The sequence below is a fragment of the Dendrobates tinctorius genome, unplaced genomic scaffold (genome assembly GCF_039654945.1).
Source record: "Dendrobates tinctorius isolate UK_male_01 unplaced genomic scaffold, ASM3965494v1 ptg000272l, whole genome shotgun sequence".
Classification (NCBI taxonomy): Eukaryota; Metazoa; Chordata; class Amphibia; order Anura; family Dendrobatidae; genus Dendrobates; species Dendrobates tinctorius.
Window position 1 is genome coordinate 9,758,027 of NW_027361939.1, and position 17,528 is coordinate 9,775,554.

At 45.8% G+C, this 17,528-nt stretch overlaps 2 protein-coding genes across 3 annotated transcripts in view; one reads left to right on the plus strand and one right to left on the minus strand.

Annotated features, from left to right (window-relative positions):
* LOC141070519 (uncharacterized) overlaps window positions 1-2,995 on the minus strand; it is a 32,983-nt gene extending 29,988 nt beyond the window's left edge. Inside the window, exon 1 of the mRNA XM_073559522.1 lies at window positions 2,256-2,995. The gene's annotated coding sequence lies outside the window, so the exon portion shown is untranslated. The remainder of the gene's footprint in view (window positions 1-2,255) is intronic.
* Window positions 2,996-3,426: 431 nt separating this feature from the next.
* LOC141070516 (oxaloacetate tautomerase fahd2, mitochondrial) overlaps window positions 3,427-17,528 on the plus strand; it is a 74,672-nt gene continuing 60,570 nt past the window's right edge. Inside the window, exons 1-2 of one of the 2 annotated variants that reach the window (XM_073559519.1) lie at window positions 3,427-3,673; window positions 16,731-16,994. In XM_073559519.1, coding sequence (XP_073415620.1) covers window positions 16,735-16,994 — 260 coding nt within the window. In that variant the 5' untranslated portion in view covers window positions 3,427-3,673; window positions 16,731-16,734. The remainder of the gene's footprint in view (window positions 3,674-16,730; window positions 16,995-17,528) is intronic. The other variant, XM_073559518.1, reaches the window with a different exon arrangement.

Sequence of the window (17,528 nt, forward strand, 5' to 3'; positions counted from 1 at the left end):
ATCAGCAGCACAACCACTGACACCAGCTGTCCAGGCAGTATTACCAAACGTTGGCCACAATTGGCCTTTTTCTTTTACCAACAAGGTGCATAGTAGTGAGGTGGAACCAGAATACAAGTGCTTCTCACTAAGTTAGAATATCATCAAAAAGTTAATTTATTTCAGTTCTTCAATACAAAAGTGAAACTCATATTATATATAGTCATTACACAGAGTGATCTATTTCACGTGTTTATGTCTGTTAATGTTGATGATTATGGCTTACAGCCAATGAAAACCCAAAAGTCATTATCTCAGTAAATTAGAAAAATTAACAAAAAACACCTGCAAAGGCTTCCTAAGCATTTATAAAGGTCCCTTAGTCTGTTTCAGTAGGCTCCACAATCATGGGGAAGACTGCTGACTTGACAGATGTCCAGAAGGCAGTCACTGACACACTCCACAAGGAGGGTAAGCCACAAAAGGTCATTGCTAAAGAAGCCGGCTGTTCAGAGTGATGTATCTAAGCATATTAATGGAAAGGAAGGAAAAAGTGTAGTAGAAAAAGGTGCACAAGCAACCGGGATAACTGCAGCCTTGAAAGGATTGTTAAGAAAAGGCCATTCAAAAATTTGGGGGAGATTCACAAGGAGTGGACTGCTGCTGGAGTCATTGCTTCACGAGCCACCACACACAGAGTATCCAGGACATGGGCTACAAGTGTCGCATTCCTTGTGTCAAGCCACTCATGACCAATAGAAGTGTCTTACCTGGGCCAAGGAGAAAAAGAACTGGACAGTTGCTCAGTGGTCCAAGGTGTTAATTTCAGATGAGAGTAAATTTTGCATTTCATTTGGAAATCAAGGTCCCAGGGTCTGAAGGAGGACTGGAGAGGCCACAATTCAATTGTCAGGAACACCGCACTGCACTTGCTCACTTGGCCAGTGCGTGTGTCCTGAGTACATAAACTGTGCACAAAGATACCTGTGGAGCGGGGCAGCAGTGGTGACGATGCGTGCTCCAGACTAACAGGACCTGAAGCATGTGACTGCTGAGGTCGTGGTCTAAACTTCAGGGAGCTAGGAGCTGAGGAAAACTTCTAAAAGGGTAGCTATAGGACAATGTTACCAAGGGGCATAGACAGAGACGTAAACTAGATCAGGCCGGGGGTCAAAGTATGAGATAGCACGACAGTACCAAAGGATTAGACAGAACGGATAGTCAGAACGTAGCAATAGATTAGTAAACCAGAATGGGCAATAGACGTTACAATAGGGGCAAACGGTAACGGAGTAACAATAGCCAAGCTAGGAGGTCAGACCCGAAGAAGACAGTAGTACCAAAACGTGAGACAGAGAACAGAGTGAGGGGACAGACCGGGTCATACACGGGAATCAAACAAGCAATGCAGTATACACGCACACCAGGGGGTCAGACACACAGTCAGAACAACAGTATAGCTGACAGGGAATCTTAGTCTGGAGTGGGTATAAATACCCCTCCTAGATCCAATGGGAGGCCAGCAAAAGTTAACCCTGCAAGAACAGGACATTAACTATGTCCTATACCACGACAGTACCCCCCCTTAATGGGGGGCCACCCGACCCCCAGGCTTCTCAGGGTATCTGGCATGAAAAGCCTGCCCAGGCGATCAGCGTGCACCGAACTGGCCGAAACCCATGACCGATTCTCAACGGAATATCCCTTCCAATGAATAAGGTACTGAAGTCTCTGACGCACCCACCATGAATCAATGATGCGCCCTACCTCGTACTCCAGTTGACCCTCTACCAATACTGGTGGAACCACGTATGAGGGATCTTCTCTAACTCTCTCCACAGGTTTTAATAGGGACTTGTGGAAGACGATAGATATTTTGAAGGAGGTGGGCAACTGTAATCTGAAGGCCACTGGGTTGATCACCTCTACAATCTTGTATGGGCCAATAAATTTGGGGCCCAACTTCATAAAGGGCATCTTAAGTTTGATGTTACAGGTGGACAACCAGACTTTTTCCCCCACTGTCAACGCAGGAACCACCCCCTCCTCTTGTCCACAAAATGTTTGAACTTCTTCTGGGCTTTGGAGATGTTCCCCTGCACCTCCATCCAGAGGGTTTTTAACTGTTGTACCATCCCCTCAGCACCAGGGCAACCCGAATACATACGGGAAAATTCCCCAAACTGCAGAACAAACCCATAATTGACCTGAAAGGGAGACTTTCCAGTAAACTGACTAATACAACAGTTGAATGCAAATTCTGCCATGGGCAATACCTTACACCAGTCTTCCTGTCTGGAGGAGGCCAGGCATCTCAGAATCTGCTCCAATGACTGGTTGGTGCGTTCAGTCTGTCCGTTGGATTCCGGGTGATAGGCAGAGGAGTATGATAACGTGACCCCCAACTTCTTACAAAATGCTCTCCAAAACCTGGCCACAAATTGCACACCCCTGTCCGACACCATGTTCACAGGCACTCCATGCAACCGAACAATGTGCTGTATAAACAAGCGGGCCAAGGTTTCAGCAGATGGTAAAGCAGGTAATGGCACAAAGTGGGCTTGCTTAGAAAATCTATCAACTACACACTAGTGTCAGACACAGCGGCTCCACACCAGTGTCAGACACAGCGCCACTCACACCAGTGCCAGACACAGCGCCACTCACACCAGTGCCAGACACAGCGCCACTCACACCAGTGCCAGACACAGCGCCACTCACACCAGTGACAGACACAGCGCCTCCACACCAGTGACAGACACAGCGCCTCCACACCAGTGACAGACACAGCGCCTCCACACCAGTGACAGACACAGCGCCTCCACACCAGTGACAGACACAGCGCCTCCACACCAGTGACAGACACAGCGCCTCCACACCAGTGACAGACACAGCGCCTCCACACCAGTGACAGACACAGCGCCACTCACACCAGTGACAGACACAGCGCCTCCACACCAGTGACAGACACAGCGCCTCCACACCAGTGACAGACACAGCGCCTCCACACCAGTGACAGACACAGCGCCACTCACACCAGTGCCAGACACAGCGCCACTCACACCAGTGCCAGACACAGCGCCACTCACACCAGTGACAGACACAGCGCCACTCACACCAGTGCCAGACACAGCGCCTCCACACCAGTGACAGACACAGCGCCTCCACACCAGTGACAGACACAGCGCCACTCACACCAGTGACAGACACAGCGCCACTCACACCAGTGACAGACACAGCGCCACTCACACCAGTGCCAGACACAGCGCCACTCACACCAGTGCCAGACACAGCGCCACTCACACCAGTGCCAGACACAGCGCCACTCACACCAGTGCCAGACACAGCGCCTCCACACCAGTGTTTCCCCTGAGCAACCAAAGCTCCGCCATCGACAGCCAGTGTCGCCAGCAGGTGGCGCTACAGACACAGTGCCCCTATAATGCACCCTGTCACTGCTGTACTCGCACAGAGGTCACGCGTCTATGAGGAATGAGCCGCTCTCTCGTCCTCCCACATATTGACAGATAACGGAGCTGCAGTGTCTTTCACCTAGATAAAGCTTAATAGGTTGGAAGCGCGCATTGCACGCCGGGAGATGAAGTTCTAGGACAAGAAGTGTCACGAGACCGGCAGCTGCTGGCCTGTACCGGAAGAAGCGGGGACTCGGCTCGGGCTGTCTCCCTGGAAACAGGTTTCTGGCCGCTCTATATGACGTGTGGCTCCGGGGGCTGCTGTGTCACTGCCCTGGTGGGCGCTGTGGGGAGGGGGTGTGTGCGGCGGTGCAGCCGCTGTTCGGTCTCCTCCTCTCTAGGCCTTGTGCGCGGGATGGGCGGACCATGGAGCGGAGCTGCTTCCACATCAGTAAATGGCTGAGATTCACCCTCTAAGGAACAGGCGATTTTTCTTTCTTTTCTTTTTTTTCCCTTCTGGAAAGAAAAGTTCAGCGTTTTGTAAAATAAAAATGATTTACCACCATTTTTCCAGAGCCGATGGTTTTATTGATACCGTTTTGTGGTATGGATGATGTTTTAGGGAGACAGTAAGAGACACACTTCTGATATTTTGATATATATATATATATATATATATAATTTTTTTTTTTTTTTTTTTTGTATGTGGCCTGAAAGGGTTGTCCGGGCTTGGGGCTCAAGTCCACAGCGACTCTGTGTGACTGCAGACTTGTAAAACCTCGCAGCACCGTGGGGAGCAGGCGGCCGTATGAGCGCAGGCGTGCGATCGTTTGATTTTCATCCATATTGTCCGTGTGTCCCCTTTTTTTTTTTTTTTTCCTTCCTTCATCAATGGTTTAAAATGTCCATAATCAAATCCAGGTCTGTGTGTTAAGAATCGCAATGTATCTGTAAAGATTGGATGACCCATATGGCATCTGATTGTTTTGTTAGTGCACCCATAGACTTGAATGGGCGCATAGTGCTTGCTGGGACGTTCTTCACACGGACGCTTGGTCCAATGTTACCCGAACGGCCCTTTTCAGTAACATTGGTCAGTGTGCTGCCCAATTTCAACACAGAAAGCAAAAGCCCGTATGAATTGCTAGTCTGAATGCGCCCTTAGATGAAAGGACTTAGCTGCAATACCATCCATAGCCACTACAAAATGTACGGCGCTCTTATCCTCTCTGTGGGCCCTTTAATCAGTTGATTATGGGGGTGATGGGAGTTAGGCCCACAGTGATCTAATATTGATGACTTGCCTCAAAAAAGCGTTCAATAAAAAAAGAATGGTTATTATGAGTAGAAAAGTGGCTTCTGGATGTTAATAAGTTACTACGGTGTTTGTAGAAAAATTTGCTGATGTGTAATGTGTCCGCAGTAACGTTGTGAATAATGCACCTCACTGCAGTCCTGGACGCATTGTAGCCTGGCTGGGAGCCAGCGGGGACTGTACATAGGACCTCATTCACACAGCTGGTGAGGCACAGTATTCAGATTGGATTAGGTAAGAGGAGGATAATTGAAACCCTTCACTTTTCCTACATGCGGCACCTAATATTGGAGAGGGAACTAAGGCCGGGATCAAACATGTGAGAAACTCGGACGAGTCTTGCATGTTAATACCCGGCACTGCCGCCAACACTTGGGAGCGGAGCGGGTGGCACCATGTATTGCTATGCGGCCGCACGCTCCGCTCCCGAGGGCCGGTGGCAGTGCCGGGTATTAACATGCAAGACTCGTCCGAGTTTCTCGCATGTGTGATCCCGGCCTAAAGGTGTGTGCATACGCTGCAGATCCGGCCCTGCGGACCTGCAGCAGATGTACAGTACCTTTATAGCCTATGGAAAATGAAAACCGCAGTGCAGATGGTGCGGACTTTTCTGCGCGGTTTTGCTGCGATTTTCAATCCGCAGAAAGAAATGACATGTCAATTTTTTTCTGCGGATTCCGCTGCGGTTTGCCATCTGCTCCATTGTAGAGATGATAAACCGCGCGGACAAATCTGCAGAGCATTCCGCAGCGTGTGCACGTACCCTAATAGTCCAGCTGGCTTCCTGGCAGGGTGTGTTTGAGCTTAAAGTAAACCTGGCAGCTGATCCATGGGCAGATAATCCATGGGCACGGGCTGTATGATCTCTCCCGGATATGTTTGACTATGAAATGCTGCTGTGTTTTAGAGAAAAACATACTTTAAAAGCTGCCGGGGACCGAACTTTCCTTTTCTGTTACCTTCAGCATGTTTTTTTTTTTCTATTAAATCTCGCTAATAATTCCAGCTTCGTACGTCTATGGTAACGTCACTATCGTATAACAGTTTAGATGTGTGGCACCGTTATTTATGACTTGTAAGTGTATGTGCAGACGATCCAGAACTAGCAGCGCTTTGGACTCAGCACATGTCCGCTACGTCCAAAGCGCTGCAGTCTATTGAGCGTAGGGGAATCCACGTGATCACTGAACCGTGTGGATTCACCGCGTCCAATACATTGTACGGGTGAAATTTCTCTTGCAGAGATGCTAGAGAAATTGACAAGCTGTGGTCTGGAGAGACGCGCCACATGTCTGCGAGTGAGCCGCGGGCATCTTTGGACGCATTGTGAGTATGGGATTTCTTAAAATCCCATCCACTATGCTGTAACATCTGGACCATGCACAAGTATGCAGCGTTTACTGATCGTGGGCACATACCATTACACTAGCTGCATGTAAGGATTCCAGACTTTCCTTTGTGCCTGTTTGCCCTCATCCAAGATGGAGTCTTGTATCTCGCCCTGTCATGGAACTTCCTGTCTGTCCTGATTACTTAAGGCCATGTTCAGATTGCACTAGGGCAGTCCGTTCAACGTATGCGTTAAACGGACTGCACTAGCGCAACTGCCTTTTTTGAATCACTTTATGCGATCACGCTAGTGCGCTAGCTGTGACAGACCCTTGTCATTAAACTCTGCAACAAATTCAGAGCGTGAAAGAAATTTCTCTTGTTTCCAGTATCGAGGGATCAAGTTCCTAGTGGCCCTGAGGACTTCCTCAGGGCCACTAGGAACTTGATCCCTCGATATCCCTGAGGATATTCTTCTTAAATCTGGATATCGACATATCACTTAAGGACAACAATTACTTTCTTTTTAAGGGCAAGTGTTGTGAGTTCATTTTCCCCTTCACTACTGAGGCCCGAGGAACTCCCTCTTCTGGTGAAGAAAGGTAGTGAGCCTGATTGTCAAACACCTGGGGCTGATGAGGATGATTGGCTGAGTGGAGTTAATGACTGGATATAAGGCTGCCGACGCCCTTCTGGCCTGCGGGTGATTTCTCTGTGGACTTCTAGGAAACCAGTCTGATTCCTGCTCATCTAAAGCTAAGATTTCTGCTTTGCCTTTTTGCATTAGTGTTTTGTTTTCCTTGCTTTTCTGGATTCTGCCATTCCCTGCTGGGGTGAGCTGAATCTCCTTTTGCCTGTTGCTCTGTCTTCAGAATATTCCTGAGTACTGACATAGCTTTTTTGAAGCCTAGCGTCTTCAGGGCCTTTTTTACTGTCAGTTTGTTGGCTCTTATTTTCATAGGGTTTTTCACGGATTGCAGACAGCAGCCTTCCTGTCCTTTCCTATCTAAGCTAGCGTGGGCCCCATCTTTGCTCAGTCTATCTTTGTGTTTTGTTCTTTCTTCTTGCTTCACCGTCATTATATGTGGGGGGCTGCCTTTTACTTTGGGGTCTGCTCTGGGGCAGTTTAGGTTTCCCTTTCTGTCTTTAGGCTATGTAGTCCTCCGGCTGTGATCGAGGGGCCTAGGGCATCGTAGGAGCCCCCCACGGCTACTGCTAGTTGTGTTGACAGGTTCAGGGGTCTGCAATCCGATAGCTGCCAACTTCTCTGGTTTTCTGGACTTAGCTAGCATTTCTATTTTTGCCTCCTACGGTGACTCAATCATAACAGAATCACCCGCCATACCGCAGATTCTAGGGTACTCAATAGCAGGAAAGAATTGTAAAAAAAAAAAAAGGTGTATATTTTTTCCTCTATATCTCTCAGGCCGTAGGGGGAATTTTTTTTTTCTCTCAATGGAGATAAAGCAATTGTCTGATCGTGTGGAGCAGCTCGCTGCGGAAGTGTGGGGAATTTCCGCCTACCTTGCTCATTCACATGCTGCTGAACCAAAGATTCCTACACCTGATGTATTTTTTGGGGATCGGTCTAAATTTTTGAATTTCAAAAATAATTGTAAATTTTTGCCTTGAAGCCTAACTTGTCAGGGAGCTCCGCGCAGCAGGTTAAAATTGTCATCTCTTTGCTGCGTGGCGATCCCCAGGATTGGGCGTTTTCTTTGAAACCAGATGATCCTATTCTGACTAATGTGAATGCATTTTTTCAGGCCTTGGGGTTGTTGTATGACAAACCTAATGCCATTGATCAGGCTGAAAATACCCTGCTGGCATTGAACCAGGGTCGTGATTCTGCAGAATTGTACTGTCAAAAATTCCGAAAGTGGGCAGTACTTACTACCTGGAATGATAATGCCTTGGCTGCTCTCTTTCGGAAGGGGTTGTCAGAAGCCGTAAAAGATACTATGGTGGGATTTCCTGTTCCCTCTGGTCTTGACGATTCTATGTCTTTAGCCATTCAGGTTGATCGGCGTTTACGCGAACGCAGAGCTGCACGAGAGGTGTTGCCACCTGTTGAACAGATGTCTGAACCTATGCAATGTGATAGTTTTTTCCAGAGAGCAGCGTCAGGAGTTCAGAAGGCGTAATAAGTTGTGTTTTTTCTGTGGAGATGCCTCGCATATTATTTCTGTCTGTCCTAAACGCGAGAAACGCTTTGCACACACGTTTTCTGTTGGTGGTGATCAACCTAAGTTTCTTCTGGCTATTACTCTGATCTGCTCCCTGTCCACATTTTCCGCCAAGGCTTTTGTGGATTCGGGAGCAGCTCTAAACCTAATGGACTTGGATTTTGCTAAACGTTGTGGATTTCCAATGACACCTCTGCAGACGCCTATCCCTTTGAGGGGTATTGATGCTACTCCTTTGGCTAAAAATAAACCTCAGTTTTGGACCCAGGTGGTAATGCGGGTCGCCCCAGACCATCAAGAAAATTGCAGGTTTTTGGTGTTACATAATCTGCATGATACTATTGTTCTGGGGTTTCCCTGGTTACAAATTCATAATCCAGTTTTGGATTGGAAATCTGTGTCTGTGGTGAGTTGGGGTTGTCGGTGTGCCTTTAGTGAGGCTCCGGTGTTTTCCACCTCTCCTCAGTCGCACGATGTTCCTGATTATTTGGCGGACTTTTATGATGTATTTAGTGAGAATGAGTCTGCGTCTCTGCCTCCTCTTAGGAGTTATGACTGTGCTATTGAACTGAGCCCGGGGTGTAAATTTCCCAAGGGTCGGCTCTTCAATTTATCTGTACCCGAGCACGAGGCTATGCGATCCTATATTAAGGAGGCGTTGGAGAAGGGTCATATTAGACCATCCTCGTCACACTTAGGTGCCGGTTTTTTTTTTTTTTGTAGCCAAAAAGGATGGATCATTAAGACCTTGTATTGATTATCGTGCTCTCACCAAATTTACTGTTAAACATCAGTATCCGTTACCCCTGATTTCTGATCTATTCTCCAGAGTTAAAAGTGCTTGCTGGTTTACCAAGCTTGACCTCAGGGGGGCGTATAATCTTATTCGCATTAAGCATGGGGATGAATGGAAGACGGCGTTTAATACTCCGGAGGGACATTTTGAGTACCTGGTGATGCCTTTTGGGCTCACTAATGCCCCTTCTGTCTTCCAGTGCTTCATGAACGATATTTTCCGAGATTTTGTCGATAAATTTTTGATTATCTATCTGGATGATATTTTGATCTTCTCCAAGGATTGGGATTCTCATGTGGAACATATTCAGACTGTGTTCCGGATCTTGAGGGAGAATTCCCTGTATGTCAAAGGATCTAAATGCCTTTTTGGAGTACAGAGGATTTCTTTTTTGGGATTTATTTTGTCCCCGTCAACTATTGAAATGGACCCGGCCAAGGTACAGGCCATTTACGATTGGGTTCAGCCCACTTCTTTGAAGGCCCTCCAGAAGTTTTTGGGTTTTGCTAATTTTTATCGGAAATTTATAGCAAAATTTTCTAGTATTGCCAAGCCATTGACTGATCTGACTAAGAAGGGTGCTGATGTGTTGAATTGGTCTCCGGAGGCTGTTTCTTCCTTTCAGGAGCTGAAGCGAAGATTCACCTCCGCCCCGGTTTTACGGCAACCTGATGTCTCACTTCCATTGCAGGTAGAGGTGGATGCTTCTGAGATTGGTGCAAGAGCTGTTTTGTCCCAAAAGGATCCTGTAACATCTAAAATGAATCCCTGTGCTTTCTTTTCCCGAAAGTTCTCTCCATCTGAACGTAACTATGATGTGGGGAATCGGGAACTGTTAGCCATGAAATGGGCATTTGAGGAGTGGAGACATTGGTTGGAGGGAGCTAAGCATCAAGTCGTGGTCCTCACTGACCACAAGAATTTGATTTACCTAGAGTCGGCTAAGCGCTTGAACCCTAGACAGGCTATGTGGGCCTTGTTTTTTACACGTTTTGATTTTGTGGTTTCTTTTCTTCCTGGAACTAAGAATGTCATGGCTGACGCCCTCTCTAGGAGCTTCTTTGCTGATTCTTCTGTGGTGACCAAGCCTGCTACCATCTTAGGCGAAGGGGTAGTTCTTTCTGCCATCTCGCCCGATTTGAGACGTGCTCTGGAAGAGTTCCAGGAGGACAAACCTGAGCGTTGTCCCAGTGGAAAGTTGTATGTTCCTGACCAGTGGAAGAAGAGAGTGATGTCTGAAGTTCATTGCTCTGCTTTGGCTGGTCATCCAGGTATTTTTGGTACTAGAGATCTTGTGAGTCGGTCTTTTTGGTGGCCCTCCTTGTCTCGTGATGTCAGGAATTTTGTGCAGTCCTGTGGGACGTGCTCCCGGTCTAAATCGTGTTCTCGCTCTAGTGGGTTGTTGATGCCTTTGCCTGTCCCCAAGAGGCCATGGACCCATATTTCAATGGATTTCATCTCTGATATGCCTGTCTCTCAAAGGATGACTGTTATTTGGGTGATTTGTGATAGGTTCTCTAAGATGGTTCATCTTGTACCACTCCCTAAGTTGCCGTCTTCCTCTGAATTGGTGCCCCTGTTTTTACAACAGGTGGTTCGCTTGCACGGGATTCCTGAGAACATTGTATCTGACAGAGGAGTCCAGTTTGTGTCTAGATTTTGGAGAACTTTCTGTTCCAAGCTGGGAATTCATGTGTCCTTCTCCTCTGCTTTTCACTCTCAGACCAATGGGCAGACAGAGAGAACAAACCAGACCTTGGAGTCATATTTGAGATGTTTTATTTCTGCTGATCAGGATGATTGGGTTTCATTTTTGCCCTTGGCCGAATTTGCTTTAAATAATAGAGCTAGTTCTGCCACTTTGATGTCTCCTTTTTTTTGTAACTTTGGGTTTCATCCTCGATTTTTTTTTTTTTTTTTTTTTTTTTTTTTCTTCAGGGCAGGTGGAGCCCTCTGCCTGCCCAGGGGTTGATACTGTGGTGGAGAGAATGCACCAGATCTGGGACCAAGTGGTGGATAAGTTATCTCTCTCCCAGGAAAAGGCCCAGCGGTTTTCCAACCGACATAGGACCATTGGTCCCCAATTTAAGGTTGGTGATATGGTGTGGTTATCATCAAAAAATATTGTTATGAAGGTGTCTTCTCCTAAGTTTAAGCCTAGATTTATTGGACCTTACAAGATTTTGGAGATTATTAATCCGGTCTCTTTTCGTTTGGCTCTTCCTGTCACATTTAAAATCCATAATGTGTTCCATAAATCTTTGTTGAAGAGGTTTGTTGAACCTGTTGTTCCTGGGGTTGCACCTCCAGACCCTGTATTGGTTGAAGGTAACATGGAATATGAGGTAGAGAAAGTGCTGGATTCCCGTCTGGCTAGACGGAGACTCCAGTATTTGGTTAAGTGGAAGGGTTATGGTCAGGAGGATAATTCCTGGGTCTCTGCCTCTGATATTCATGCCAAAAGATTGGTGCTTGCCTTTCATCGAGCTCACCCTGATCGCCCTGGTGGCGTGGTTGAGGGTTCGGTGACCCCTCCTCAAGGGGGAGATACTGTTGTGAGTTCATTTTCCCCTTCACTACTGAGGCCCGAGGAACTCCCTCTTCTGGTGAAGAAAGGTAGTGAGCCTGATTGTCAAACACCTGGGGCTGATGATGATGATTGGCTGAGTGGAGTTAATGACTGGATATAAGGCTGCCGACGCCCTTCTGGCCTGCGGGTGATTTCTCTGTGGACTTCTAGGAAACCAGTCTGATTCCTGCTCATCTAAAGCTAAGATTTCTGCTTTGCCTTTTTGCATTAGTGTTTTGTTTTCCTTGCTTTTCTGGATTCTGCCATTCCCTGCTGGGGTGAGCTGAATCTCCTTTTGCCTGTTGCTCTGTCTTCAGAATATTCCTGAGTACTGACATAGCTTTTTTGAAGCCTAGCGTCTTCAGGGCCTTTTTTACTGTCAGTTTGTTGGCTCTTATTTTCATAGGGTTTTTCACGGATTGCAGACAGCAGCCTTCCTGTCCTTTCCTATCTAAGCTAGCGTGGGCCCCATCTTTGCTCAGTCTATCTTTCTGTCTGTGTTTTGTTCTTTCTTCTTGCTTCACCGTCATTATATGTGGGGGGCTGCCTTTTACTTTGGGGTCTGCTCTGGGGCAGTTTAGGTTTCCCTTTCTGTCTTTAGGCTATGTAGTCCTCCGGCTGTGATCGAGGGGCCTAGGGCATCGTAGGAGCCCCCCACGGCTACTGCTAGTTGTGTTGACAGGTTCAGGGGTCTGCAATCCGATAGCTGCCAACTTCTCTGGTTTTCTGGACTTAGCTAGCATTTCTATTTTTGCCTCCTACGGTGACTCAATCATAACAGGCAAGTACTACCACCAACTCAGGGGCACAGCTATGGGGAACCCCTGTGCCCCCATTTATGCTAATTTGCTCCTGGGTTGGTGGGAAGACATGTTTGTCTTTAGGGACAAGGATGTCATCTGGTGCCCTAGGACATTATTCTGTGGTAGGTATATCAACGACATCCTTGTCCTGTGGTCAGGGGATGGAGAATCCTTTGAATCTTTTAACCATCTGAATACCAACAATATTGGCTTGTTTTTTACCTATGAGGTGGGTGGTGACAATATCTCATTCCTGGATGTGACTATATCCAGGAATATTGATGGCTCCCTGAATACGTCGCTTTTTCGCAAACAGACAGCCACCACCCACCACCATTGAAAAAGGCAATCCCGAAGGGACAGTTCCATAGATTAAGGAGGAACTGTTCCTCCCTGGCAGGTTTTCAGTCACAGTCCAGGGACCTCAGACAAACGTTTAAAGAAAGGGGTTATCCCGAGAGAGTTATAGATTCGGCATACCAATATGCAAAGGGGACCAGTAGGTCATCTCTCCTGACCCTTGACACAAAGTCAGATTCAGATCCCCTATCTACTCATTGGAACTATTGATGATCGATCCCACAGGGTTATGGATATTGGGGCATCCTTAAAGCAGACCCAGATATATCAAATTTTTTCTCCTCTAGACCTTCTGTTACTTATAGAAAGGGTAAGTCAGTTAAAGATTTTGTGGCCCATAGTCATTACTCCCAACCAAAAAAAGAGGGCACGTGGTTACAGAATAGATCATGGGGTACTTTTAAATGTGGCCGGTGTACCTTCTGTCAATCCATCTCTCCAGCTAAAAATTTTATGAGTACAGTAACCGGACCTATGACATGAGATGTTTCGCAAATTGCGGAACATCTGGAGTGCTGTATCTCTGCACATGTACTCGCCCCAAAGTTTATGTGGGTAAGACCAAACGTGAATTGTGGGTCCGCATCAGTGAACACCTTGGGGACATTAGGCACTGCAGAGATACGCCACTTGCACTTGCTGTCATATGTCAATACTGCACATGCTGACGATCCGTGCTGCATTTCCTTTTGTGTCATAGAAGTCATCCAGCCCTCGATTCATAAGGGGGACTGGGACAAAAAGATACTCCAACATGTCACGCTGGATCTTTTGGCTGGAGTCCTTAAATCCCGGAGGACTCAATGAGCAGTTAAGATTTTCTAGTTTTATTTGATTCCATTCTATAATACAAGTTGTACCTGAAATTTTAACTTCCTTTTTTGGACCCACATAATTTGGTGGCTCCCATATAAGCTATGTCTGTGTCCCACCTTTTATGATTTGGGATTTTTTTCTTTTAAAATTTTTTGACACTTTATCATGTCTGGGTTGGTCACTAAAGGTTGAAATCAATATTAAAAGCTGGGGTGCTCTTGTTTCTCCTCTTTCTGTTAGTTTTAAGTCATTTATTTTTCCATGTTGATATACTGTAGGCATTTTTTCTTATTCAAGCAAAATGGGGGATAATAGGTTTGGTGGAATGCTTTTGCGTTTCACGTTTTAGTTTTCCCTTTTCGGCTTGTGTGGAACTCCACCTTCTTGGTCTTCCATTTCTGGTCTACGTGGAGCGAAATTGCGTTTTAGCGAAGTGTTCCCGGCAGACCCACTATCCGGCTTTCCCCGTCTGGTTTGTGTGGAGCACATTTGCGCTTCCATAACGTACTTATGGCGGATCTCGAGTGAGGTGGGACTCTTCTGTGCTCCACTGACATACTTCCGGCTCCGGCGAATGTGAGGCGCATTTGCGCTCCAGGATAGGGTTTCCAGAATTCCGGTGACGCGACGCACTGGACCGTGAGGTGGTGAGTTATTATACCTATCAAGTTAAAAAAAGGAGAGAAGCCAGCGCTGCTTGTGGTCAGAACACAATACATAAAGTGCATATGCACATATTAATTTCTAGCTGTATTCAAAATGAGATATTTGGCAAAAAATTGATCAATCATTTGAGCCACCCCGCCGCGCCAAGGCAATCTCATGTGGGGCAGTCCTATTCTTTTTCCTGCTAGATTTTTTGTAGTATTTGTGTGGGTGTTTTCGTACAGTCCTTTTAAAAAAGTTATACGAGACCCTATTTTTCATTTTTATTAAGTGTTTTACCACACAGGTGTACCCCATTGCAAGACATGTATATCACATGTGACCTTATGTACAGGGAATAACAGTCTGCAGCGCTTTCATATACAGTTAAATGTTATATAGATGCCACATGTGTATATGTGATTGTTAATGGAGGCCTGTGGAAACAAAATATACAGTCATGGCCAAAAGTTTTGAGAATGACACAAATATTATATTTTCACATGATCTGCTGGCCTCTGGTTTTTATGTGTTTTTGTCAGATGTTTTTATCACATACAGAAATATAATTGCAATCATATTATGAGTAGCAAAAGGTTATATTGACAGAATGAGTTAATGCAGCAAGTCAATATTTGCAGTGTTGACCCTTCTTCTTCAGGACCTCAGCAATTCTCCCTGGCATGCTCTCAATCAACTTCTGGATCAAATCCTGACTGATAGCAGTCCATTCTTGCAAAATCAATGCTTTTATTTTGTCTGAATTTGAAGGTTTTTGTTTGTCCACCCGTCTCTTGATGATTGACCACAAGTTCTCAATGGGATCAAGATCTGGGGAGTTTCCAGGCCATGGTCCCAAAATCTCTATGTTTTGTTCCCTGAGCCATTTAGTTATCACCTTTGCTTTATGGCAAGGTGCTCCATCATGTTGAAAAAGGCATTGTTGATCGCCAAACTGCTCTTGGACGGTTGGGAGAAGTTGCTCTTGGAGGACATTCTGGTACCATTCTTTATTCATGGCTGTGTTTTTAGGCAAGACTGAGAGAGAGCCCATTCCCTTGGCTGAGAAGCAACCCCACACATGAATGGTTTCAGGATGCTTGACAGTTGGCATGAGACAAGACTTTTGGTAGCGCTCACCTGGTCTTCTCCGAATAAGCCGTTTTCCAGATGTCCCAAACAATCGAAAAGGGGATTCATCAGAGAAAATGACTTTACCCCAGTCCTCAGCAGTCCACTCCCTGTACCTCTTGCAGAATATCAGTCTGTCCATGATGTTTTTTCTGGAGAGAAGTGGCTTCTTTGCTGCCCTCCTTGAGACCAGGCCTTGCTCAAAGAGTCTCTGCCTCACAGTGCGTGCAAATGCACTCACACCTGCCTGCTGCCATTCCTGAGCAAGCTCTGCACTGCTGGTAGCCCGATCCCGCAGCTGAAACACTTTTAAGAGACTGTCCTGGCGCTTGCTGGTCTTTCTTGGGCGCCCTGGAGCCTTTTTTGTCAACAAGGGAACCTCTCTCCTTGAAGTTCTTGATGATGAGATAGATTGTTGACTGAGGTGCAATCTTTCTAGCTGCGATACTCTTCCCTATTAGGCCATTTTTGTGCAGTGCAATGATGACTGCATGTGTTTCTTTAGAGATAACCATGGTTAGAGAAGAGAAACAATGATGCCAAGCACCAGCCTCCTTTTAAAGTGTCCAGTGGGGTCATTCTTACTTAATCATGACAGATGATCTCCAGCCCTGTCCTCATCAACACCCACACCTGTGTTAATGGAGCAATCACTGAAACGATGTTAGCTGGTCCTTTTAAGGCAGGGCTGCAATGATGTTGAAATGTGTTTTGGGGGATAAAGTTCATTTTCTAGGCAAATATTGACTTTGCAAGTAATTGCTGTTAAGCTGATCACTCTTTAAAACATTCTGGAGTATATGCAAATTGCCATTAGAAAAAATGAAGCAGTAGACTTTGTAAAATTTAATATTTGTGTCATTCTCAAAACTTTTGGCCATGACTGTACACCAGGAGCAATATGGTTTCATTGAAAATTTCATACGTTTCGGCTTTCATAGACTCTTGTTTTTCCCCGTACGTCGCTGACTGCTGAATGGGGGTTTGCAGCTCTGTAATCTGGACTTATTTTTACCATGTCCAAGTTCATCTCAATTTTGATGAGGTCTGTGATCATAAAAAAGGTGAGAGTTCAGGAAAAGACATACAAACAAAAGACAGATGACTGACGGATTCTCAATTAACTCATTCTACAGTCAACTGTGCGCAGGGAAGGAGCACTTTTTCTTTTTTTACTGAAAAACCAGTGCAAAAATTATTTTCAGCCTAAAATACATACATTTGTGTAGTAAAAAAAAAAAAGAAAAAAAAATTTGCCAAAGGTATCGTAGTCCTCAAAAGTGAATGTTTTTCTGACAATGGACAGCTGACAGATCGCCGTATCCTTATACAAAGCAATGTTTTTACTGTCATTTGATAAATGTTACTAACCTTGTCTCTCTTGATAGGTTGATGTTGGCGTCTGTCCACGGTCTCCTGCGAGCAGTCCAGCGTAACTCTGTCCACAGCTTGCCCCGGAGAGGCATCTCCTACTTCCCTCCACTAAGGATGAGGCTTATACAGTTTCAGAGCCCAACTTCTACCGGCCGGAGGATCGGATTAGAACTGGATGGAGACAGAGTCATTGACCTAAATGCCTTTGATTCATCACTTCCATGTGGGATGAGAGAATTTCTGGACGGTGGAGATGTAACATTGCAGATAGCCAAGAGGTACACACCAAATCTCTACTGGGCACTCTTACTGACTCATAATATACAAAGCTTTTGTGTATGAGTTTTACTCTAAAATTGTAACCAAGTTCTCAGCCAAAATGAAAATAAATGCCATTCTCATGGTCAGTGGGCATGTACTTAGGGTGGGAGATCGGGCGGCACTATACAGTAAACCATCGTGGCCAAAGGTTTAGAGACTGACTCGTATTTTGGCTTTTAAAATGTTTCCTGCTTCATTGTTTTTGGATCACTTAGTCGGATGTTTCTATAATTACTAAAGTACAATTATCAGCATTTCATAAGTTTTTACACTTTTATTGACAACTACATTAAGTTTATACAAAGACTTAATATTTATAGTGTTGACCCTCATTTTTCAAGACTTCCGCCCTTTGCCTTGGCAGTTGGATTTCAGCCTCTGGGCCAAATCCTGACTGGTGACCGCCCTTTTTTGTGTAATAAGTGCTTGGAGTTTATTACAGTTTCTTACATCTTTGTTTATGCACCAATCCTCAAAAAGAGGAACATAGG